Genomic DNA, 25,867 nt, shown 5'->3' on the forward strand with positions numbered 1-25,867 from the left:
CTTTACCACCATACGGGTTAGGTGGTGCTTCCCACCTGCTGCACGAAGCCTGTATTGTGACTGCTGCCAGTGATTAATCCTTATTCTAAATCATTCTACTTTATGTATGTCCATGCTTCCTACAGCCTCCCATGGAGAATTCATTTTGCTGTGCCTGCTTCTACCACCATAAACAGTGAAATCCAGTCATGTGAAATGCCTTTCAGTTACTTAATATCAAAAAATAGTATATGAGCATATGATGGCAGCAGAGGTAGAGTCCACTCATTCTGCCTCCTCTCACACTGCCCTTTCACATTCAAGGCTGAGGACGCTTCATTTGCTATGAAACTTTGCATAAATATGCATTATTCCATTTTGAAACACCAACTTTTCAGAAACTTATACCTGACCCCATTTTCTAAAGCATATTAGGGGTAAGTCAAGGTGGACTGTATAACCTTTCACTAATTCCATGTCAGAATTAAGTTAGTCTGAAATGCAAAAATCTTTGCTCTGGAAACAGAGGCTGTGGCACTGCCACATATGACCTGCCCCAAGCAGAGTGCCCTGCTGCAGCCCTTGGAGGTCACAGGTGTCCCTATATAAGCGAAACCTTCACTAATTAAAGTAAGGCTCACTTTTTATTATTGTTTGTTACTACTAGTGCCTTCAGAAGGCAGAGGGTCCATTAGCACACCGGTAGCACACACGGCACTTGTAACACTTTCCTCAATAAGCACATCAGATGTTAAACAAGTACAGCCCTAAACCACGTATTTTTTTTCTAATCACAAGGATTCTGGCAAATATTTCTCCTCCTTTGTAGTAACTCTACTTTCAGACTGCATGTTATCATACACATTAGTCACATACTTAATAATCCAGCCACAAGTTGAGGATTGCAAAAGGAAAAGCAGTTTTATTTAGTTTTCAACAGGTGCCACTAAACATGGAAAACAAGTTGGGTTTTCATGTTTTGCAATGCACATGCTCATAAAAGATTAAATTACATGCAAGAGACTAAATTTCTTCACACTTTACAAAACAGGTCTGAAGCAAATAAAATGATTGTACATGACATTTACATTAGAAAGAGTATGCTAACAGTTGTAGCTTCCATAAGCACATCCACGTTCATCCCCTTAGCCAAAAGCTGCCCCACAATTAGGGCATCTTCTCTGCCTCAGTGCAAGACAGAACAGAATCCCAATTGGAAAGAATACAATGGCACACAAAACACCAAGACAGGTGAAGGTGTCCTCCAACACGCCAACCCTGTAAAAACAGAAAACAGACTCAGTCAAGGACATCCAGGTTCACCCCGAAGTTACCACTTTGATCTGGCAGTCACTAAAAAACCCACCATTTTATACAGCAAGATAAAAGTACAAAGATGTTTGGGGTTTGCTTTTTTTTTTCCCCCCCTTTAAAAGGCCCTTCTTTTCATAGCTTGCAGCAGAAGGTTTTGAATCGTAACACTTAAAAACAAACAAAAAAACCAGGAAAGTTGGAGGTGATCAGACTGTAGATAAGAAGCCTAAAAGATTTAATTCAAACTAGCTGTTTCGTCCTAGGCAGCAACTATTTCTCCATCACTGCAGTTCACAACTGGTACTTAGATCAAAACAGCCACCACAGCTCTGAGCTGCTCTGTCAACTCCCAACACTGGTTAATGCAGGTACACCAAGCATCACACACTTGCACTTCAGAAAGCTTCAACATGAAAGCCTGCGCCTCTAGAGCCATCTCTGCTCCCTAAAGAATCCGAAAGTCACAGCTTTTCTCCTGGATTCTTGCATCCTAGCTCAACCAACCTTGCGAGGTATAAAAGACCACACATTTAGGACAGAGACTGTAAGCAAGTAGCCAACTTTGTTCCTTGCTAGCCCTTCCTGGGGTCACGTTTTTGCGTATTGGTAAAGATACATTTTTCTAGAACTAAACCTTAGCGCCACTGAAGTTTACTCTCATAAAAATGGAAGACTGCTTTTAAAATAATTTACTGAGTCTTCTGGAACAATACAGTGCTAAAGATTTAACCATACCAGTGTTGTTACACTGGTCATTGCACACCAAACAACTCCATTTCTCAGCTTTTTAGGTCTTTCACAAGAGGCAGCAGCCATACTTGCCTCATATGCTTTGCCTGCCTAGTTTCCACCGTTATCCTGGGGTGAACCCTCTCAGTCCGTTCAACCTCAAGTCTCCCACGGTGTATGTGCACTAGAGCTCTCAGAAAAATTAACCCTTGTTTTCTGAATGTTTTGATCTGATGATTTGGTGTTTTTTCTCAGTTTCTTCCTAAGAGAAAGGTTTGAATGGGCAGAATATTGTGTAACCCTAGTTAAAGGTTTCTGGTGAAACATCCAGCTCACGCTTTCACTAAGCAAGTTAAAATCCCTGCAGACAGTGAGATGCAAACAGGCTTGTTTCAGTTTGTTACTTCAAATTCATACACAACTCGGCAAGGCTTGGTTCCTGCAGTTGCCAGCACATTCTCTCAGATGTGCTGGCATACCTTTCTTCAGAGAGCACAAGTCAATAATTAACATGCAGAGGGCTAAGTGCACCGAGTATTTAGGGCTCTGACCAATTTCGCAGGATAAGGAGGACTTTAAAACTTACAACTGTAGATTTACAGTGAAAGAATACTTTAAATTTCAGCACTTTGTTGTGGAAGGTGCCAATATAAGTAACTGTGCAGAGCACTATGCCAACTACTCACATTCAGACTCCTAAGTCACTAAAACAGCTCAGAGGTGCAGCACTACTGTCTAAGCTGTTTAACAAGTTTATTTCTGGTAGCTAGAAAAGGCCAAAGGCCAAACACACATCGCTATTGAAATAACCTTCAGTGGTGTTCCCAGTTTCCACTTCCAAAAACTGATGTCCCTTTAGAACTGCAGGAGAATCTGCTATTGATGTCATCTGGCTCCAGCTGAGTCCCAGCTGAATGACCACCCTATGTGGAAAAGTGTTTCAGCAGAGTTGTGCGAGCAGAAATTTACCCAAATTTCACTCCCCAACTTTTCTGAACTGCTGTGTCTAAACATCCCCAAAAATGAAGATGGACAGTAAAGCCAGCCTGAGTATTCAGACTTAAGATGTTTGAGCAGCTATACTAAACAGTCAGAATTTGGGGTTTAGCAAAACACTTGAACAAGATGTCTCCTCTTAAGTCCCTGGTACAGCGAAAGTCAACAAAAACAGAGCTAAGTGACCTTGAAATACATGCTACAAGCAAGGTGCCAAGGCCAACAAGTTCTTGTTTCCCTACAAAGCAGTTCACAGACAATCTATTCTGCACATAAATAGAGTGAAGGAAGACGCAGACTCAGAGACCATTTCCTTACTGCAGCTGGCTAAAACATTACAACTTGATTAAACTTAAGAACCATTCCCCTTCCCCGCAGCCATCACAACAACCCAAAGGCTTTTCAAAGTGCTCTTAATACTCTGCTGCTGGTGCAACTTCACGCTCAGCTCAAGCGTTCAACAGCAGTCCCCTCCCTTTGACGAACTTACTTTATTCTGTTTACAAAGTTCTTGTTAATAGAAGTTGACTTTATATTTGGTATAAAGGTATTGTCACGGTACAGTTGATCCCAGGAGTAGTTTTATGATCTCATATCCTCAAATAACATTCCTTTAAGACGACAAGTTAAAAGATGCAGACTAATGTTCAAGTCATCGTACAGACCCTAGTCTCAGCACACAAGTGTCCCGGAGCTCAGACTTTTGTAGCCTATGCTGTTCTTTGTGGCTACTCCTTACGCACTCGGTGTAACATCACCCCCCTGTTCCTTGCAAGTCCGGCACGCGCACTATCAGAGTTCCACCTGTCAGTGCAAGTACTTTATTTTGCCATAACAATGTAAGAATACTCTTGAACACCGACAGCTGTGTGTCCAGAGAGATAAGAACAGTAAGATGAGCTCTGCAGCAGTGTTCTGCTTTTGTGACAAACTCTCCAGGACTTTGGATCCAACCATTTTTCCCAGAGCTGGAACAAATTTTGCAGAGTTAGTTTCAGTGGCGCAGGTACCTCCTTTTTTCTCCCATGGCTCCAAAGGACTTCAGGAAAGCCTCCTCAAACATGGAAAAAGTTTCACCTCTCTCTCCAATACCTTTTAGCTCCTATTCCCATACCTGTATCACCAAATCACAAATCCAGATATCAACGCTGGCCTAAAATAAAACTTTAAAGGTATCCCTGGTGCTGCCCAAATTGATAAAACCACCTTTCTCCAGATGGAGCTGCCATATTCAGCGCACTGATGCAGTCAGCACATGCTCTAAAGCACAATGGTTCTGGTGTGTCACCCACAGATAATATTGTTAGTATTAAAAGTACTAAAAAAGCCTAACACCTACCGAGTACTTTGTACAGTAGTTGTGGTATCAGTAATATCTTCCTCTCCAACTGAAGCAAAAGTGATGTTTAAGGAACCAAGCATGAGGTAACAATGGAACTTTATAGATAGATTTCTTTATATCTCCAAAAGGATATGACAGTCCCATCGATGAGACTCCAACAGACAGAGTGCCATACCAGACCACTGGTCCAGCTTACCTATGGGGGTTTTGCATTCGATTCAAATTATTCTTGCTGCAATGAGTTGCCGACTTACAGAATGGATGGACTTCACACACAGAATCCCACTTTCATTTCTGGTATTTCTACTCCAAGTTCCAATACTGACCCACCAACTACAGCCACACTCAGCAGCAGCAAGAGCAAGTTTCTTGGAAACAGCGCTGCCGATTGTGATGCAGTTTCCCAGAGCTCTCTCCTGTAGGTCAGGTTTGGCAACGCCTGCATCTGCCCAGCTGATACTGCGAGTGTTTCTTGTGGGCACAACAAGCAGTTCTGTGCGCTGTCAACTTGCCTTTACACTTCTGCTGACCTGATGACAGCTATGTCCAGTGGGTGTACGAGGATCAGAGAGAAAGGCATCACGTACCCCCCACCTGGCATGCAATGCATTTCTACCTCTACAGCAAAAGTGCTGACAAAAATGACACCATGTGCCAGCAGACAAGAAGAAGCCAGGCCATTTCTGCTGCAAAGCAGAAACTCACCCTTGTCTTGGTGCGTTAGTCACTGACTCACAGTACTTGCCCTGCACCACCTCAGCAAGCAGCACTCAGAGAAACTACAGGTGCTAGATTTGCTCAGCTTGGTTAATATTTCTTTTTAGTCAGTGTCTAGTCTTCTGCTACAAAGAACTTTAGCCCAGGACTCTCATCAGCCCATCGGAGCACTGCCTGCTTCCCCTTCCCTCTCACCACAGAGCATTCCCCAAAGTGAAATACTGATGCGGAAAACAGTCAGAGGGAATAGTACTGCCATGGAAAGAAATACAGAAGGAGTTACTGAAAAAATTATGAACAAAACAGCAGTCACTGCCACTACTAGAAAAGAGGCAAATATCATCCAGGGGCGTATTGTGAAGTAATTTTCCCCCATATACTCTGGATTATGAATACTTCATACAGACCACTGCATACAGCCTGGTCCGCATTTTAAAAAAAACAAACAAACAAACCAGTATGTGAATTAATGAGAGTCAAAAGGAAAGAAAAATAAAGAAAATGTAGCTCCTATCAATTTACCCTTGCTACCCAGCTTTCACATCCTAATCCCAAACCAGTCGTTACACCATTAGCCCATACCGGGAAACATCAAATTCTGCTTGCTTGGCCAAGTTCAGAGCGTACTAACACAAGCAGAGATGCTTACATCAAGACTGACTTTTAAAACAGAGTTGAAGAGCCTCATGTTAACCCTTGCTTCCAGAGATTTCCAACTAGTTGTCCTACCTGAGCATATTACTGTGTTTGAGGGGGGTGTTGTGTAACATGGCTTAAGGCTTCAGCATTATTTCTTTGCTGTACAACCTCTTTGCCGAGGGCACATGTGGACATTAGAACTGTAATATCACATTGCAAGCAACCCTCAAAATTAAGACTGCAATTAAAGAAACAAATCAGTAAACAAGGCTGTCGACTTCATTCACTGGGGAAAAGATGTGCTACTAGAAGTGCCATCTCCTGGGAAGCATCTGCTAATAGGTCTGAAATACAAAGCGATTCAAAACTGTTTAGAGCACCAGACTGGTTAGACACAGTGACAGAAAGGACACTAGTGCTCAACCCAAACCGGCAAGCCTAGATGCAGAAGCTGAATATGGCAATTTGTACTTGTGGAAACGCATAAAATGCTGAGCACCCTCAGACCAAATAAAAATCAGCAGAAGCAGCTCAGGAGGTGAGGCCTCTCCATTTTCTGCCTCCACAGGTTAACCCAGTAACATACTGTATGTACCGAGAGGCTGGCTCAGACACAATCTACATGTTTCTGAGTAACAGAAGATTTAGGTAGTTTTCAGTACTACAGATCCATCCAAGAGAGGCAGTCCCTTTTCCAGGCATTTCAGTGACACCAAAAATAACATTACTTTGGGAAATGCATACCAAGTGCGGCACACATCACGTTAAGGCTATTGTATTTCCTGCCTTGGTTAGCTATTACACCAATGGCATCTTTTCCAGTCACACACATTGAGCATTCCTCTCCTGCAGGCATTCAACTCATGCTTTGTTAATGTTTTTAAATCTTCTCCTTCTCTCCTATGAATTCCATACTCAGTTCCTGCCCTGAAGTATACCTTTGTGACAAGTAAGCCAGTGTGTTTAGTTAAGAGTATAAGCAGCCTAATTTTGATCTGACCTTAAAGAATAAACACACTAATTAAACAGTAGAGAGGGATCAATCAGGGTACTTCTGGTCATCCCCGAGCAGCTGCAAACCCAAGCATAGATGACTGCTGTCAGAGCCATTACAATCAACCCTCCTAATCAGCTTGCAAGGCCCAAGTCTATTGGTCAGTAGATGTCCCTGACACTTTAAACAGAATTTATTTTAAACTCCTTTCCCCCTCAACAGAGTTATTCACGAAGTGTTCTGTGGTAATGCAGAATGCCAATTAAAAAAAATAATAATTAAAAAAAATAATGGCCATCTGTATGCAACACCGGACCTACGGAAAAGGACCAGTGCGGAACAAGGCAAGCCACAGGGAGCAGTGCTGGGGCAGCAGCAGAGGAAGACCAGGGGCAGTGCAGCCAGCAGCAGGCCAAGTCACCGACAAGTGACACCCATTTGGGAAGCCTATCAGAGCCATATCTGCCTGACCTCCACCACAACATACCTGTTACTTCAGGGCCAGCTCCCGTCACATCTATAGCCCTGCAATTACTACGACAGCATTAACTACACAAACACTTTCTGGCTTCTGTTGATTTGTGTCACCACCTAATTTTAGATGGAACACTTATCCAATCACTGCTTAGCCAGTTACTAAATTTAAAAGGAGGAAAAAAACATTTATAAGGCAGACTATGAATATTTTAGTTTTTGCTTGTGTATCTTACCTGAGCTGCAGAGTAATTAGAGACTCCATATTCAAACTGTAGATTCACTAATGTAACCAAACAAATTTTGTTCTACAGCATAAACCACATAAAAGCTGATTATAACTGCACCACTCCCAATCTAAAAATAAAGTGCAAAGTTTTATTTATACTGCAAGCAGCGTCTTGGATTTAAGCTATAACTGCAGCTGCCAGCTCCATAAAGTAAGGTCAATTATTCCCACCAACAAGTATTTAAAACCAAATTACTTTTCAGATAACCTCCTTCTTCAAAATAAGTCTTAAAAACATCAATATCTTAAGTCATATGCTTAGGATCAGAGGGCCAATAGCAAGACCTGCACACACAGCACCAGTACAATTTAACACATGCGTTTTTAGACTTAACACTACATCACAGTATTTAAATGTGTGCTGGTCAGCATTTTTCATCCCTTACAAATAAAAGTCAAAGGGTTATCCCAGGTAATCGGAGACAGTTTAGTTGTATGACAAGCCCTGCAACACCTGAAAAGAATCTGCACTTAAGGCAGCTGCTGTCTTCTACACAGATACTCCCTCACTGATCAAGCAAGTGGATCTTTCAAACCAGTATCCCATCTCTCCTGCCACTGGGGTTGGTTGGGTCTCTGTTTCAGTGGAAACATCAGACCAGCAGCAAGCGTGGACTTCAGAGGCTGCACGCTAAATCTAAATTCTGAACACTAAAACAAACATGGACAGCTTTTCTTTATGTCTGTCCTAGCTAAAGCAACTGCTAGGTTAAGCATGTTTAAATTTTACCTGCAAGCAGCAGAAGAAAAGGAATTGACAATTACGTATGCAACTACTGAGTACGCATGGGATGTTTACAGTTTTAATTTCCACAAAGAGAGGTGCCAGCTCCTCTAGCCTCAGCCTGAAGGCATATTGAACAGCTGCTGATCCACAGTATTCACGGAAAGGAGCCCAGATCTATACATCACCGTGGGCTTCCCCTCCTCAACACAAGCTGTGCATATATGTAAATGGAATTATCCTTAAAAGTCACCTCCCAGTAAGAGACACCATAGTATCTGCAGATTTATCTGAACTTCCTTATGCTTTAGGCCCCACTTCCTATACAGAGGGCTGGCTGCAGAGCCAGAGAAATGCTGGCAGTGGGAACAGCCTGTATCTAGCTGTTGTCTTTCTTGAAATGCCTACAAATCACCAGCCTTCTCTAATGCAGTAGCACCATGACTTGAATTCCAGTTCTGAGAACACACTAATTAAGAGACAAGCTTCATGGCTTCACACCAACAGCCTAGGCTCACAAAGGAGGCTAAGCATGCCAGTTAAAATTCTCTGTAGATGGCAGAAATCTATCCATGACAAACTAGACTGAGATCTGGTGTGTTTTTTCCTCGCTTATCTGCATACACAGCCAAACACCCAGAATAACTCAATGCTACAAATAAATCCTAATTATCAAAATACAGACACCAAGATAAATGGTGACATCAATAAAAAAAAAAAAAAATGCTATCAACTCAGTCCCTATGACAGACCGGGCATTAGGGACCAGATTATAATTTTTACACAGTCCCATCAGGGAATACTTCCTGCTGTATCTTATTCATGGCGTAAACTCGGCGTAAACTCGCCTGTAGTAGAAAAATCTGTTTTTATTGTTGTCCACAAATCAGTTCAGACCAGTAGAACAAAAATCCTCAGAAGCAACAAGAGCTATGCTGTTCTCACTTGGGACCCTGTTAACAGGCTTACCACCTCCTCTCTGCTGGGCTTAGGTAACAGACTTCCTGCTAAGCAGCTGCATGTCTCTGCTGTTAGGCAGGAGGAAAAAAAATAAATAAAAACGTTACAGGTATCCTAGTCGGTAATTCCAAATGGCAGACTCGGCATCTGCTCAAGTCTGCTATATCAAGGCTTTCTTCTTTGCAGTCACGTGCCTAAGTCGTTGCTGAATTTCATGCCCTAACTGCTCCAGCCACCAAATTACAGCGCAGCAGGGATGAACGCCCCAGCCTGCCTGAATAGCACACGCTTACAAAAAGCTGCGTGCTGTAGTATAAGGGAGCTACACCAATTCCCAACACAGGGGGAATTTTATGACAAAAAGCAGTGTCAGGAGCTGCTGCAGTATTATAGCTATTCCTCTTTACAGCACTCTTGAAAAGGTACTTCAAAGTTGGCTTCACTCACAAAATTCAAAAGGATCGCTAGCATGTCAGCCTGCTGTTAGAAACTGAAAATCTGCAGGCTTTCCTCAGTGTATCAGATATGCTCTCCAAATAGCTAGGTGGTGTGTTGTTTTTTTTTAATTCCTTGCATATTTAACCAGTACATATTATGAAATTATATTATGAGTATTTACATAAAGTTTAAATATAGTTGTTATAAATAACTATAGAAAAACTGATATCCTGAAGGACTTTTATCAAACCACACGCAGCACTTGGGATTGAAATAACTGAAAACCAGAAGACTGACATTTTGAAGAACTTGATCACCTAAATGCAATTTTCACAGAGTCCATTCTTTCAGAAGACAGACACTTAATTGAAGAAAAAAAAAATTTCAACCAAAACCTGTGAACTCACTACTTTGTCAAGCTAAGGAAAAAAAAAAAAAAACAAACCCAAAAAAACCCCCACAACACACACACACACCCCACCCCAAACCCCCACCAGCCAGAGAAAAAAAAAAAACCAACCACCAAACCAAACAAATACAACAACAAAAAAACCCAAACACCTGTGGCATGGAGAAGGCTGTAAGAGATGTGAAAATAATACAGCTTTAACCAAACTTGTATCATCTTCCAGTCCTGGAAGAAGCTTCAGTATTGTAATTTGGGACCCACTATAAAACTTCTCAAGCAGATATTTTGTAATTGTCAGAAGATAAAGCCACCACAAAGCAGCAGCGTTACGTCCTTTCTCTCACCCTTTCTTCCAAGGAACTGACTATTTGTCGAACAGGACAATAAAAACCCAGCAGGGCCCATCACAGGCTCTGTCCCAGATTTTGAAAGAACCAGCTTTTGCAAACATCAGAACAACAGAGTGTTTTCACAAGTTTTAAAGGAGTCTTTCTTCTGTTAAGTAATAGGAAAGTAAACATTCCTTCGCAGATTTTTTCTACCCAACAACACAAGATTGAGAAAAAGAAAATGAAAGTGACCACAAGAAAAGCAGCCAGGCTGCATTATCCAAGCTAAGACTACGTGACAGGATCTCTAAAGTTCGTGGCTGTAATGAGTCAATCTGTACTTGGGAGCATAAAATAGTTGAAAAGCAGGACTTGGCCAATCCTTAGATGTCAACTACAAGCAGTAAAGCTGACAAGATTTTGCAACTCAGTTTAATTCTCTGTACATCAGGGTTGGGAGAAGAACTCACACCGAGACAACAAGACTACAACCACCCCAGATATTTTAATAATGCAAGGAAGGATGGAATGCACATTAATACTGAAGTCTGTAATTAGAAGGCAACACTGGCCAATGATGAATAAGGAATGATCTGACTAATGCACAACTCTAAGCAAGAGGTACAGCCTGCGAGACAGGAGAGTCATCCCTCAGGTGCAGCAACACTTCAGAGATAGAAGAAAAAAGATGCAATTACATAGTGACCATGGGCATGCTACCTGCTTGTAGAGAGGCTACCTCTGAAGATACTTCGTACTTTTTCTGGCTTCATACCATAAATCAAGCTTAAAGATCAACTGTAACCAGTTAGGCTAGCTTATTAATCCCAAGATCATTTGGGACTGCAGTAAAACAGACTCCTCCCCCAATAACGGACCAATACTGGGTATTTCTGCTCAACACCATATATTTTAAGTTGGAAATGGGTTTGATTTCAATAAGCAACATTCATACATGCCGTAGTGCAAAAGACTAGTTTGTATTTCTGATGGTAGAAATCCTCTCCATGGGCTTTAGCCTACTCCACCAGTTACATGACTCCACAGCCGCAAACAAGGATTTTTCCTCATGAGCTGAAGCAGTGACTTCTCCAGCGATCATGCACAGCATCAAATCAGAAGAGCAACACGGCAACTGACCTGGCAGTTTAGTAAGGAAGTTTCTTATGTGCCACTAATAACTTTTTACGTTTATCAATGCCCTTTCAACAACTTTTCTGTTCAGTGTTGTATTCAGAGTAGCTGCATGTTGCATTCTTCATAAAATAGGTTTCCAGGCCAAGGAAGTAAACTAGAACTATGTTTAAGGTCTAGAGAAGTCTAAGAGGATTGTGACCTCTTCCTCTAAGAGGAGCAGCTAGTGTAACCTTCCAGGCCATGAACCCTGACCCTTCAGGTTCCCCCGAATATTTCTGATGTGTGCTTCCCAACCAGCCTCCCTGTCCTTTCTCTTGATGTACCAGACTATCAGTTCCTTAACTAGTCAAAAGACAAGCAACCTGAGATTCTCCCCTCCTTCCTTGACACTTCACTCTTCCTCTAAAGATAATTAGGGAAAAACATAGTGACACCGCAAAGATGACTATGACACACCATCACTAGATACAGTGACTCATTCTTGGGATTCCCTGATCAAGAGTATTTCAGAAGTGCAGAGAAGAGTCCTACAATTTAAGCAGTGCAGTATTATGCCTCAAGTAATCAACATGTCATAGTTCTCCTCACAACTCTTCCCCCGCCCCCAGCCTAGAACAAAACCCGAGGATGCAAGAGTAAACAAGTTTTTTTGGACAGTATTTTGCTTTAGGAAGGAGTCCATGATGGGCACCTGCAGCAGAGCAAGTCTGATGACTTATAAAACTATGCAAGTGAGGTCACTTAGAAAACACCTTACAAAAGATTGCTCATTTTCCCAAATTTGGCTGAAGTTATACTTGCAAATGATTGTTTCAAAGGTGTTTCCTAGAGCATCCTAGGGTAACTTCGGGGCGGGGGGGGGGGCAGGGCATAATTCCTAAGAATAGCAGCAAAAGTCTGCCAACCTTAAGTTATTGCAAAGACCACTTCCACAGTAAAATATTTTGAGATTTGTTGGGTTTAGGGCCAGAAGGCCTGTATAAAGACACTGCCTGCCTTTTACCAAGCAATAACATCTTTCCTGCCTTCTGGTTGAGCTAAAGCGTAAGCACTTTAATGCAATTACTCAGGTGGCAGGATCTACCACATCCTCTGAACAGGTCAGTGCTTACTTTCTCTTGCTGTCTACAACATACATCTTCTAGATCAATAGGTCTAACAACAAGTTCTTCAGCCTTAACTAGTGGCCTTTCAGCAGGCACCTGGTTTTACATAGCACCACAACATAGTGCTTATTTGAATCCACCTTTGAAGACAGGTACTGACTCCCAAACACCAACTCTTAACAAAACCAAAAGGGGGACAGCCTCTGCCACTGTGACAATCTCCATCACATTCATGGTGCTGAAACCTGCTATTGTGTCAGCTATTCTAGCAAGTCCATTTCCTATGTGTTTTGAAACGGATGAGGGCTTGGACTTGCAGAATATTGCGTGCCTCCTCGCAAGACACCACAAGGGTAACTCCCATACATTTTAACAGAAAGGAGATGATTCTGCATTTGAGTCAGAGCTGGCCAGGCACACCAGCAGCAATCTGGCTGCCCTCACCCATTAGTTAATATCCTAGGATGAGAAGAACTGAGAAGTGAAAGGGAGCACACAGCTGACTTGCAGCACTGATGTGGAAACAGAGTGCCTCCTTCCCTTTTTCTATGGCTGTTGATGTCTGAGGGAGAAGTTGTTCTTTTGTTGCAGCTCCAATAGCTGACCACTTCTGGTTTTCACCACTTCATCAGATTAACACTTGGAATCAAATCTATTAAACACCCTGTTCTTCTGCAGTAAGAGGTCTTTAAAAGAAAGACTTTTTAAAGCTTTAAGATACTGATGTTTTCAACCAATACTGCCAATCACCCTGCCTGGCTTTGCATAGTCGGGATGCTGGGAACATGGGGGGGGGACACCACAGCAGCGGAAGCCCTTCTGCCTGGACCGCCAGACAACCAGAAATGACTATGGTCAAATATTACAGAAAGTTTCACAATAAAATCATGCTACTCACTGTCACCAGACATAAACACATCAGAAAGGACTTCCTGTCATCCTCTCCCCCAAGAAATGACCCTTTACATCTGTTACTGAAGTGCCCTTTCATTAAAAATACCACTTCCAGATCTTCCTCCATCATAAAGAACAGATTCATGTTTTTATATAAGGTCTATTATATTAATTATAGTGGCTGTCACAAGCCCATTAGGACAAGCTCATACTGCCATAACCTAAAGCACTCCACTGCTAAATTTTAGTGCTTTTTCAATTAATCCACTTCTAATACACACACCAAGAGAAACAATTGAAAACCAAGGAACTATATATGGAGACCTGTAATTTAAAAAATAAAACCCAAGACTGAGTTTATTTCACAACTGGAGAGCTATTTTACCTGCAGGCAGGACAGCCACCAACTACTACTACAGAAGTGGTGGTAGCAGGCTGTTGAATAATGGTGTACGTGCTCGAATAGTTTGGCTGTGATGTCGGTGGAGGAACAGCATACCCTAAAATAAGAAAAAACTTCAATCACCACACATAAGGCACAAAGAACAATGGTAATAATTAAAAAGCATGGAAAAAAAAAGAACACACAAAAAATAAATAGAAATGTAGTCTTGATTGAGCACTTTAGGAAGCTCTATCAAAATCAGCATTGGAACACACTACTCAGCACACCTAACAGCAAAGCCACTTCATAAACCCAAGTATCTAGCACAATTTAACCATCTAAAAAGGACACTGAGCTATTAATTAACTTTGAGAATGACCAGTGACCACAACTTTCACTTCTGGATGTTATGTACCAGGTATGCCCCACTCCAGCAGACAAACTAGTTGAAACAAAACTAATCTTCCTCTGGTTTCCAGCTTCACTTTCACATACTAAGTTTATTATCTGGAGAGAGAGGTAGGAGTGGTAGGAAGCAAGTGGAAAGGAAGCAGGCTGCATGGCATAGAAATAAAAAAGCCAAGAACTTTTCAGGAAACCCATGTTGTTGGCTAGCAAATGTATCATTTTAACAGCTGTAGGTAGAAAAGACAAGTCATTAACTACTGCATTAACACTGAAAAATTTTAAAACAAAAAAAATTAAAAATTTTAAAAGGGATGGTTAGATGCATGCAGTGCGATTGTACAGTCAGGATACATTTCGCCCATTTTCAGCTTCAAGTTATTCATCTGTAAAGCCCAGCAACCTCACTACTTAAAATTAAACTGAAAGTAATGAGTAATACTTCTAATACAGGAAAATAAACTCCAAGTTATTAGTAGGAAATCAATTTACAGCCTCAAAACTCAACCCAATGCTTGATGACTAGAGTCTGGGTTCGCTGCATATTTTTTTGTAACTTTTGAAGCATTCCCTTAACTCTACAGTCTTTCTTGAGGGACTAACTCCTCCTTTGATGGAGGTCAGCATTAACCCAGTTAACAGAAGCACCGCGTCTACTCACCTGCCTAAGTCTCTCCAAGACTACTGAAGCGTACCAGGACAAAACAACATTAACCAGAGAACCGTGAGGCGCATGCAAGGAAAAAGGCAAGCTCGGGGTATGTCCTGCGCCTCCTTGCCACTATTCTGAGGCGGAAAACCCCCGCACCCCAGGAGTGCGTGCAAACTGGGGCAGTATTTGGGGGGGACGGGGGGGAGTGGGTAGTGAACCACAACCCCGTTACACCTAAGGCGCCGAGGGGAGGAGGGGAAGGGGAGGTGGCGCTTGGGAACACCTGGGCCCCCCGCGCTGGTTTTAGGCGAGAGACCGGCGGCAGCAGCCCCTCAGGCGAGGGGGTAGGGGCTTCTCCGCTCCCCTCGACCCCACAGGCAGCCCCGCCGCGACGCAGGCCCTTCCCCGCGGCCTGCAGCCCCCCGGGTGCCGCCCGCCCCCTCGCTCCCGGCGGGGGAGCCCCCCCGAGCCGCCCCCCGGCCCGGGGAAGGGGAGCCGGGGGGCGCAAGCCCTCCCCCGCCCGCCGCGCCCGGGGCGGCCGGCCGGCCCTCCCCCGCCGCCTCAGACCCACCTGCGGCGGCCGCGGCGGCCGGGTAGGGGTAGGGCGGGGGCGGCTGGAAGCCGGGCTGCGGGGCGGGGATGGCGCCGTAGTTGCTCTGCCCGTAGTCGTAGCCCGCGCCCGGGGCGGCGGGGCTGTAGGCGGGGGGCCGCTCCTGCAGCAGGGGCTTGCTGTCCATGCTGGGGCGGCGGCGCGGCGCTGCCCGCGGAGCCGAGCGCGGCCGGGAGGGCGAGGAGGAAGCGGCGCCCTCGCCTCCGCGCCCAACTTGGCGGGCGCCGCCCTCCGCCCCGCCCGGGGGCGCCGGAGCTCAGCGGCGGCGCGAGCGCCCCGGCGGCGGCGCCCCGCGCATTCGGGGCCGGGCGCGAGGGGGCCGGCGGAGGCGGGAAGCGGCTGAGCGGCCGCTGAGCGCGCGGGCGGCCCCTCCCCCAGCGCCCCGCACCGCGCGCGCGGCCGGTCACAAGACTGCGCCCCACGTGACGCCGCTCCCCAACGGCGCGGGGCGGCCCGCCGGGAGGCGCCGGGAACCCTCGGCCTTAAAGGGGCCGCGCCGCCCGCCCCGCTCGGCCGCCGCGTCCCGCTGCTGCCGCCAGCTTGCCGGGCTGTTCGCAACCGGGCCGGCGGCGGGGCTCAGAGACCCTTCTGGGCATCGCCCCGCGGGAAGCCGGCGGCCCGAGCAGGGCGAGCGCGGCCCCGCGCAGCCCCGCCCGGGGAGCGCCCGAGCTCGGCAGAGGGGCGCGGGAGCTGCCGGTGCCGCGCCTGGGAGGACAACGCCGGGACCCGCTCCAAACCATCCGGGAGCCAAACGACTCCAGCTGAGCGCCGGGAGGGGGGAGGGCTGGGGGGGGTCGGCGTGTGAGCGCGTGTGTGAGCGCGTGCAGGTGTGCATAGGTACATACATCCCGCGCGGCTGTTGACGTGTACGCAGAACCCGCGGTCTCGGGAAAAGGCAAAAATCATCAGGAAACGGTGCTGCGCCCCGCAGTGACTTCTGCGAAGTTCCACGTCCCCGCCGGGAAAAGCCGCGCTGTGTGGCAACGGGAGAGCGAGACGTCGGGGGGGGGCGGCGCAGACGGGAGTGTCGGGCAGAGGGAAAGCTTCTGAAGAGAGATTGAGGAAAAAGCAGAAGCAAACTCACACGGTTCAAAGAAATGCTGAAGTTAGAAAAACACTAAAGAAAGGCAGGGGAAAGCAAGGGGGATGCTGCTTTCTCCTGCACAGCAAACTAAAGGAACGGGTCCAGCGGCGCTTCCAGGCTCAGCTCCTTTGGGAAATCCAGGATCGCTCAGTGGTCGGGCAGGTCAGGCCCATGGCTGAAAGGGTCTTCATGTCTTTATTGCAGTTAAAACTCTGGCCTCTTCCCTCCATACCCTCATCGCTTGAGCTGTCCCGTTCACCAATTCTTTTGGGTTTGAAATACGCCCGGGTTTGCCTTTCACCACACGTACCAACGCGGCCCCTACCGCCACAGCAAACGCCGAGCGACTCCCGCGATAGCGCCCCGTGCACTAGGGAAGGTTTAGCCCCATTTCACACCATAAATGGGGGGGGGGGGGGCAACATGGAAAGAGGAATGCGATTAAACAATTCGCCTTAAAATCAACAAATTTTGAAACAGGGACGCAGATTACACGACCCACATTCCAAGCCAGTGCCAGCACCACATGATGGTGAGAGGATCACTGCCCTCTCGCCTTCTGTCCCCTCCCTCCGGTTGCAGTGCCTGACTCATCTGGAAGGGGCACCGCTCCTGGTTTGCAGCGACATTTAAAGACCGCTCCTGCTCTGAGGAAAGCTTTTATCACATGAGGGTTTTGAAAGAAAAATCTTAAAAGCACAAATCTTAAAGCAATGCAGTACTTCCTTATTAGGGGAAAGATACTTCCCTAAAACGAATGTCAAGTGACAGGAAAAATCCCCCTTTTAAAGAAGCGAGATTTGGGACAGTGCAGACAGTAGGGAAGCTACCTGTACGAACTGTCTCCCACTGCATTAGGACAACGGCTGCAAAATAGTGAGACAGGACTTAAAGCATCTTGACTATGCTTTGGACAGAGCAAAGTTTTTCATAATAACAACAGATTTAAAGGGTCACAAAGTTAATTTTGGAGCGCTCTAGCCTTACCGAGGTCAGGGATGTGTCCTAGTCACAGGGGTAGACCTCCCCTAACTGCATGTTCCACACAAACCATGGCTTTGCTGTGGTATGCTGCAGGTTGTATTTAGACAGCTACAATTATGGGCAAAACTGAGGGAAATCTCCCAGCCAGCAAGGGCTAGCAACTGTAACTGAGCGAGACCTGGTTCGCTGATGGTAACTCCTTCCTCCCAAGTCACGCAGTAACCATAACCCTGAAGGACAGAAGTAGGAAAGGATACCTGGATGTTTTCTTTCTCTTTCACAAGGCCTCAGAGCCCAGTTCAGGGACAACCCGGGGTGCACCCTTCGCAGGCCACAGCCTAGAGGCGAGGTTCACATCAACCCAGTGCCCCAGGATTATAAAGCAAATTCCCCGTTCAAATCAATGGCAAAATGAAAATCGGTTTACATTTGGCTGTTTGATTTTGCAAAACCTTTCTCTTGTTAGCTCCTTATAGAATGGAAATCTCTGTTGCAACAACAGCAGCTGAACAGGGCTCAGCATCAGACACCCAAAATGAGCAAAAGTTTCCATAAGACATCAATTTATTCCTAACTTTTACATCAAATTACAGATGTAGCAGAGCCACCAACCGCAAAAAAGTTATGTGCTGCCAGTGCTATGGAAAAATGTTCATTTGGTTTCACAGGTAAGGTCCTTTTTAAAATAAGCATGAAAAGAACTGTACTGGTTGTAAATGACTTGTGCAAACTCCTTGCATAATCTTATCACTCACACTGCCATCCTGTAAGGTTACAGGACTGTGGTTCAAAATCCAAACTGAGAACATCCCAGAAAATGATCCTTAAATTATTCTGCAATCCGGTTCCCATGGAAAACAACAAAAGTCTTGTTTCCACCTGCTTAAAATGGCAACTGGATTGAATACACATTAAATGTGTCAGTCACAACCACTACAAATCTTGCAAAATTAATTTCCTAGGATCCCAAGAGTACTTGGTCTTTATAATGCTACAATGATCAAATCATCAAAACGCTACTGGGATGCAGAAATGCTGTGTTGAAGTATGCACCAATCTGTGCAAGGGGCCAAATCACAGCAGCGCGAGTCAAGTGTCCCTGGGGCTTAGAAGGAAACAACCCAAACAGGATGGTTTCGCCTCATGCAGGCATCACTCTAAAGACACCATCAACCCTCCGAACCACAACCCTCTGCCCATTGAAACCAGCTGAACCTACAGGCCACAGAATAAGAGCAAGGCTGACGTATTCTCTTTAACCAGCAACTAGAAACTCCTAAGGCTGGATTCACAATGGATCTGCCAGTTCCCTTTGAAAACTGCCTGAAACGCAAGACGAATGCTTCTCCACCCTCCTCTACCATGCCTTTGAGATACACAGAGATCCAAGATACTTGTTTGCAGAACTCTTTCACGTTTGGTTATTTGAATAGACAGGCATGGAAGTTCTTGCCTACCTTGTTAGGTTTTCTGACTCACTTCAGAACAAACTGGAATGTGATGGCAAAACCTGAGGTTTATAGGCAAGTGCTTCCAAAGGGAGTTTACCATTTTGCAGCAGGGCAGGTGCATGGTGTCCTGCAACAGATGTTAAGCAGCTCCTCCGGAGCCCTTCTGGCAAGGCCCGCTACTATGCTACTACTACACTGCTACAAGCCGTGGCAGTAAAAGCCACCTCCCTCCTCACACCTCAGGCAAGGCATTTACTGATGCATCAAGAGTAAACGCTAATTGCGGGCAAAGGCTGCTTCTCCTAGCTGCGGCTGCAGTGACCGGCCCGCCGGGGGCGCTCTGCCCGCAGCAGCCTCTAGCCCTGGCGTTTCCAGCCGAAGCCGGCCCCGGCGCTTCCCCGAGGCCAGGGGCCCTGGCGGCGCCGCTCCCGCACCGCTCCCCCGCGGAGGCCGGGCCGCCCCCGCCGCCGCTCCCCCGGACGAGCCGCCCGCCGCCCCCACGGCCGCTCCCCCGCGGAGCCCGGGCCACCCCCGCGCCGCTCCCCCGGGCGGCCCCGCCGCGCCCCCCCGGCCCGGCCCTGCCCCGCCGCTCCCTCCGCTCTCCCGCACGGCGCGGTGCCGCCCCCCGTCCCGCGCGCTGTGACGCGGCCGCCGCGGCGCCCCCTCGCCCAATGGTGGCGGCGTAGCCAGTGGGGGCGGGGCGCTCTCCGCCGGCCGCCGCCTCCGCGGTGCTGCGGTGCCGCTCTGGCGGAGCGCGGCGCGGGGGCTCCTTCCGCCGGGAGCGGCGGCGGCGGCGGGGAGAGGCGCGGCCGGCGCGAGGCAGGTGAGGGGCGACCCCGGGGGGCCGAGCCCGGGCCGGGCCGCTCGCTGCCAGCCCTCCCGCCGCCGGCAGCGGGGCGGGGCAACGGGGCGCGGCTGGAGATCGGGCCGCCGCCCTTCCCGGGGGCTCCCGTGCCGGCGTGCGAGGCGAGCGGCGCCGCGGCAGGTGCCGGCGGCTCAGCGCAGCCCCCCGGGAAGGCGTGCGGGGCGCTGCGGGAGGCGCTTTCGGGCGGCGGGGCGGCGCCGCCGCCGGAGACCCCGGGCCCGCAGCCGTCCGCCCCCTCCGCGGGGCGCGGGCGCCCTGACCGGCCGCCATGTCGCGCTGCCCAGGGCCGGCTCCGCCGCGCCGTTAAGCCGATCTTGGGGCTTAACGCCGGGGCGCGGAGCGGCGGCAGCGAGCGCCGGCGCGGTCTGGGGCCCGGGCAGGTGTGCGGGCCCCGCCGGTACAGCGGGGGCGGGGAGGCCCGGCCCCCCACGGCCTGGGGACAGGGCACGGCCCCTCTCCTGGGAGGCCTGGTTACCTTTATCGTGTGCAGGGCGTCGGAGTGCTGAGCTGCGCGGCGGGGGGTGTTGCGCCAGGCAGCCGGGAGTCCCCACAACGTACCGCCTTCAGTGAAACAGGTTTAGTTGTATCAGAACTGACCTGGCCGAGCTGAAGGACGGGGAGGAACTTAGCAGGGCCGGAGCAGATGCTTCCCGGCCCCCTGAGGACACCAGGCAATTTCTGCATCCGCCCAAATGCTTGTGAGCCGCAGTGCTGAGCATCCTTCAAAATCAAGCAACACCTGTCTTCATCTTCTACAGCGCAACCTGCACAAAGGGGCCCAAACTGAAGGCTTACCAGTAGTTTATAATCCCAGATATATTTGGGATTTTCGCACGTATCTCCAAACAGTCCATCTCAAAAGTTCAGAAGAAAGAATATGCAGAATCTCACTTATCTTGGCTGCCTTGAGTACTTTAATCCAGTTGCATCTGTCTGGATTATTTTAATTCTGTCCCATCTCTGTTTTTCCTAACTTCATAATCTTTGGAGCTTTGGCTACCTTTTTCTGAACTGTTCCAGGTACTTTTCAGGAACCGGCCTTCATTTGTATATTTGCCCACCTTTAACACACCTGAGCATTGCTTTATTATCTGCCCAGGTAGCTATCTTCATTGCTTTATCCATAATGCTTCCTTTACTCCAGACTCACTGGCATTCTGGTTGCTTAAGAAAGACTGTTTTGCAGAATTTTAAGTGCTAATACTGAAAGGCTTGTTTTCGTGGCCTTTATTTTCCCAGTGGTACACACCTTATAATTTTTACCTCATCTTCGCTTTGTTCCATTCCGTGTTTTCTGTATTATGTCCTTCTGTACTATCCTAACATAGAAAGGCAGGATATAAAGAAGGATATAAAGAAGATAAATGGCTTGTGTAAGAGCGGACCAAGGCAGCAATACCTGCCTTCGTACTCCCAGCAATGGGGGGGGGGGGAAGTCAAAACTAGAGGATTCATCATATTTATGCTGTCACAGCTAATAGGAGAATTTTGCTTGTGAGCTTCCCCTGGCCTCGCTTGTTCTCTGCCACTATAAATTTTCTTCTCACTGTTGCCTGTTACTCATCAGGTGGATCCAGGTTTTTAGGTACTTGTCAGCAGCAGCAGAGAATTCTGAAACATCCTCCCTGGGATCCCATGTGACTGCTGTGCTGTTCTTTGGCACTGGCCTGGCTGTTTCCAGATCCTCGGCAGTTTCACCTCCACCATTCAAATACACCATTCAAGTCGGTCCCTCTGTACCCCCGCCTACTGTCGGTCAGAAAGCAGGCAGCCAAGTCTCCTGAGGCTCTTGTGTTGAAATCACAGTTGCTGTTTTGGCTGCAAAGCAGCAGTGTTCCATGCTGAATCCGGGCAAGGATTCCTCTTTTCTTTCATGGTGTTAGATCCGAGTCCTTTTTCCTGCTTTTTCCCTCCTGGTCCCCCACCACATAGTTAATAGAACGGGAGGCAAAGTTCAAAATACTCATCAGTAGTTCTGACTGTCAGACATACAGAATAACTGAAATTTATTCAGTTTAACGGCACCCAGAAGGCCAAGTGGCAGAAATACTCTGACCTTTCCTGATTTCTGAAAGGACTGGTGTACACCTACCTCACATAAAATGCTGACCCTTCTGTGAAGGGTAGGGCTGCGGTGCCCAGCATGTAGCAGGTTATTAAGTGATAAAACTGGAATGGAACTCAACCAGGTGTCTGCTGTCAAATCATGCTCTATGTACACTTAAATTCACACCTATGTATATTAAATAAAGATCAGATCCTAAAGATCTGGAAAGAGGTATCCTGGCAACAGTAGGTAATATGTCCATGGATTGAAACTAGATGTGTGCTTGCGGAGAAGCTCCCTTTCACGTCTTTTCCTTGAACCTGTGTAGCTATGCTGGCACACACCAAGAGGAGGCTGGGAAGGACATGTCGTAAGATGTCATGGCTTTGTGGGCTGAGATGAGCAGTGTGTGCAGCACCACCAGCATTACCAGCTCTTGAGAGTGAAGCCTTCTGCTATAAAATGCTCCGTGCTGCTTTGTTTCAGTTCAGTGTTGACGCCTGCCAAAGGTGTCCTATTGATGTGAGCTCTTGCAGGATGGACAATCGTGTGCCAGTAGCAAGGTCTCTGATGTGGCTTTTCAGAGGTGTAAATGCACGGCTCTGACTGAAAGAGATCTGCTAGCTTTGCATTGGCTCTTTTTAAAAGATAATTCTTTACATCTTTATTTAATTTGACTGATGATGTCTCGGAGCCGGACTGATCTACAGTAGGCTCAAGATCCATTTTTTAAAACTGTCATTTCCATTAATACCTCCATTTTGCCTTTCAGACATGGCCATGCCCAGTTCCCTTTTGTGGGCTGTTGACATTTTTGGGAGGGTTTACACGCTGTCTACTGTTGGCCAGTACTGGGAGCTCTGTAAGGACACACAGCTGGAATTCAAACGGGTCTCTGCTGTCAAACAGTGCTGCTGGGGAATAGCCTGTGATCATCAAGTATACACCTACGTGTTCTCGGGCGATGTTCCTATTAGATACCAGGAAGAAACCTATGAGAATCAGGTATGATGTGTTTTGGGTACCTCTGTACACTGCCACATGTGTCAGAAATGTAAATCTGTAAATTTGTCAGTAAATCCGTACATCAGCTGTCTCTGCATGTTTTTCTCACGGGAAGGTTGGTTTCATTTGTTTTCATTTTTCACCTGATGTTCCTGAAGAGTGTACATGTGCCAAATAGCAGGTTATTCTTTTAATATTTTGATTCCCAAAGGAAGGTTATGCTTCCCTGCTCTTACCAAAAGTGACACCAGTGTGTGCTATGGCCTGTGTTATGCAAGGCACTTCAGACCGGAACATTCACCATTTTCACCTGATGTTTTAGTTTCCTTAGTGACAAATACACATCCAGCGTAACTTCCAGGCAGCAAAGCTACATTATTAGAAATAAATTATTCCTAAGAAAATGCTGGTTTTTAGTGTTTCGAAAACTTCTCCAATAAAGACATAACTTTCCATTGAAGTGCAATGTTTCCAGCTTTTCTGCATTAAAGTGTTAAGATGAGCCTTCCTATGTGACATACTTCCAAAGAATGTCTTTAAAATACTATTTAAAATGAAATGTATCTATTTTGACTTTAAGTTAACTAGAAGTTATTTGAGAGCAAAAAATTATTTTCTTGAGCACATTTCTCTGATTTCTAATGGGCTAAATACAAGTTGAGAAAAGACATTAACTTATCTGCATGGGTAAAAATACAACAAATTCATTTTATACATTATTTAACATTGATATAACTTTCCAGCCATTTAAGAATGTTCCTTTTGTTGTGTGAAGCATGTTCTTTAAAAATGCAAAACTTTAGATTTTGTTTGTTAGTTTAAAACTTCTGTTTTGTTTGTTCTAGGCTATGAAAAAATGGAAAACAAAATACTAGAAAGCTCAAAAGGGAACATTCTGCAAGATCTAACAACAACAAAATTAAACTCAAATAGTTTACAGATAATGTGCAAAGCAATTTAGGCAGATTCCTAGTAGAAGTACATAATATTTTGCATAGAATTGTAAAAGGATTTTGAACCACTGATTTTCCATGTGCCCTAAAATGTAAGACGGTAATATATGACACACTTTGCCAGTATTTCTGTAGTAGGTAAGGGGGGGAGGGGGGGCAGAGAGAAAAATCACAGCTGCATTGGCAAAAACCCTAGTAAGTTATTTGTTCTGTAACTGATTAAAGCCAGAGTTGGAAAAAAACCCTCTCTTGGTATAGCGTAAGATACAGGGAAGATTTACTGATACAGTTATCTTGACATAATTTCTGGCACAGAAGCTATGCTATTTTTGTAGCGCAGGCAAGATACTAATAATCTTTCTCATGGGGAGCAGATTAGGGATCCCAGGCCGTCTATACAGCGTTATCCTAATGCTGGAGTATCATGGTGCCATACATCACCAAAGAAAAAGTACTGTTAGTAGTAAAGTATATCATCAGACGTTCCTATTTATGTAGCTGAAAATGACTTGGTTGGGACTAGCTGTGTAGGCAGCCCTTCTTTGATAGTTAAAAAAGCTTCCTCCAATGACTATGTTAGGCAGGAGCTTACAGTGTGAACACTTTCTTGTTCACCTCAGGAATTTATTTCCCTTCTACTGCAGAAAATAAGAGATATATCATTTATGTCTCCCTGTAGATGTCCAGTGAGATGATGTGATCTCCAATAAAATATTTTATTTACTATTTCTGGCAGCGCTGGAATCCAGTTGGTGGCTTTTGTGAGAAATTACTCCCCAGTGACCGCTGGCAATGGAGTGATGTGAGCGGGCTAAAACATCAGCAGCTTGATAGTTTCACGCTGCCTTCACCACACTGGGAGTGGGAGTCTGACTGGTATGTGGATGAAAATATTGGAGGGGAACCAACAGAGAAAGGGGTAGGTGAACAATACCAAAAAGAGATCTATTCTGGGAATCCTTAATCTGTAAAATAAAAGACACTTTTATAGAAGTATAAAAGGTCTGTAAAAATAAAAGGCACTTAACTTTTTATAGCTACTTCTTTTCTGGGCAATAGCTCAACTATAATACAACACAAGGAAGGATCTTCTTTGAAGGCTTTTGAAGTCTATAGGAGCTTCTATAGAAGCTTTTTTCTTTTTATCAGGCCATGAAATGCTGGCAACTGGATGCCATTGTTATTCAAGAGCTTCACTATAAAGAAAGTAAAATGCTTTACTGTGTCTTGTTTGCTCTGTGTATATCATGCAGAAGAATTTGGATATGATGCAAAAATCATTTGTGGAATTAGCTGATCTGTTAATCAGGGCTGTTGAGACATGCACAGTAACTTGCACTGTATTTGTAGGAGTGAGTTGTGCAGAATTGCTCCAAGTTACAATTTCAGGCTTTCCTTGGCCCTGATTTTCATACAAGAAAACCTCTGTTTGCAGGGCTGGACTTACGCCATAGACTTCCCCAGCACCTACACAAAGGATAAGAAATGGAATTCTTGTGTCAGACGCAGGAGGTGGATCAGATACAGGAGATACAAATCACGGGACATTTGGGCGAAGGTTCTGGATTTCTTTTAAATATAAAATAAACTGATCTTCTGAAATAGTTATAAGTGCAGGGAAGTTTGCCTTTTATCACCGCTCTGTAGGCTGGACCTGGATTCCTTGACTTCAAACTTGTAATTCTTGTAAGCATAAATGGAAGGCTGGGATTTTTCATAGAAACCTGTGGTAATAAGGTGCCAAATCTCATGGGAATGCAGTTGGAGGTGGATGCTTTGCAGATTTGCTCCTTTGCAAATTTCAAATCAACTTTTTAACCTCCTTTGGTTGTTTGACAAAACACTGTCCTTCAAGGTGGCACCTGTCTAGCATCATTCACCAGCTGTGTCCTTTATCTGTATGAATAACTGTTCTTTAAAAAACTGTTGTTCCAGCTTTCCCATTCAAAGAACGTC

The 25,867-nt window shown here is 46.1% G+C and overlaps 2 protein-coding genes across 4 annotated transcripts in view; one reads left to right on the forward strand and one right to left on the reverse strand.

Annotated features, from left to right (window-relative positions):
• Window positions 1-874: 874 nt before the first annotated feature.
• Window positions 875-15,924, reverse strand: BRI3 (brain protein I3). The gene is made up of 3 exons (XM_055706691.1): window positions 15,484-15,924; window positions 13,856-13,970; window positions 875-1,257 (listed from the first exon to the last, which is right to left on the reverse strand). Exons 1-3 carry the CDS (start codon window positions 15,647-15,649, stop codon window positions 1,125-1,127), a joined length of 414 nt encoding a protein of 137 aa, XP_055562666.1. The 5' UTR covers window positions 15,650-15,924; the 3' UTR covers window positions 875-1,124.
• The window catches only part of TECPR1 (tectonin beta-propeller repeat containing 1), a 30,167-nt gene continuing 19,222 nt past the window's right edge, over window positions 14,923-25,867 (forward strand). For 2 of the 3 annotated variants that reach the window (XM_005442508.4, XM_027810088.2), the window contains exons 1-4: window positions 14,923-15,018; window positions 22,726-22,958; window positions 24,648-24,830; window positions 25,347-25,469. In XM_005442508.4, the coding sequence (XP_005442565.2) occupies window positions 14,994-15,018; window positions 22,726-22,958; window positions 24,648-24,830; window positions 25,347-25,469 (564 nt within the window). In that variant the 5' untranslated portion in view covers window positions 14,923-14,993. Of the gene's footprint in view, window positions 15,019-19,732; window positions 19,865-22,725; window positions 22,959-24,647; window positions 24,831-25,346; window positions 25,470-25,867 lie in introns of those variants that run through there. The other variant, XM_055706688.1, reaches the window with a different exon arrangement.

The sequence above is a fragment of the Falco cherrug genome, chromosome 4 (genome assembly GCF_023634085.1).
Source record: "Falco cherrug isolate bFalChe1 chromosome 4, bFalChe1.pri, whole genome shotgun sequence".
Classification (NCBI taxonomy): domain Eukaryota; kingdom Metazoa; phylum Chordata; class Aves; order Falconiformes; family Falconidae; genus Falco; species Falco cherrug.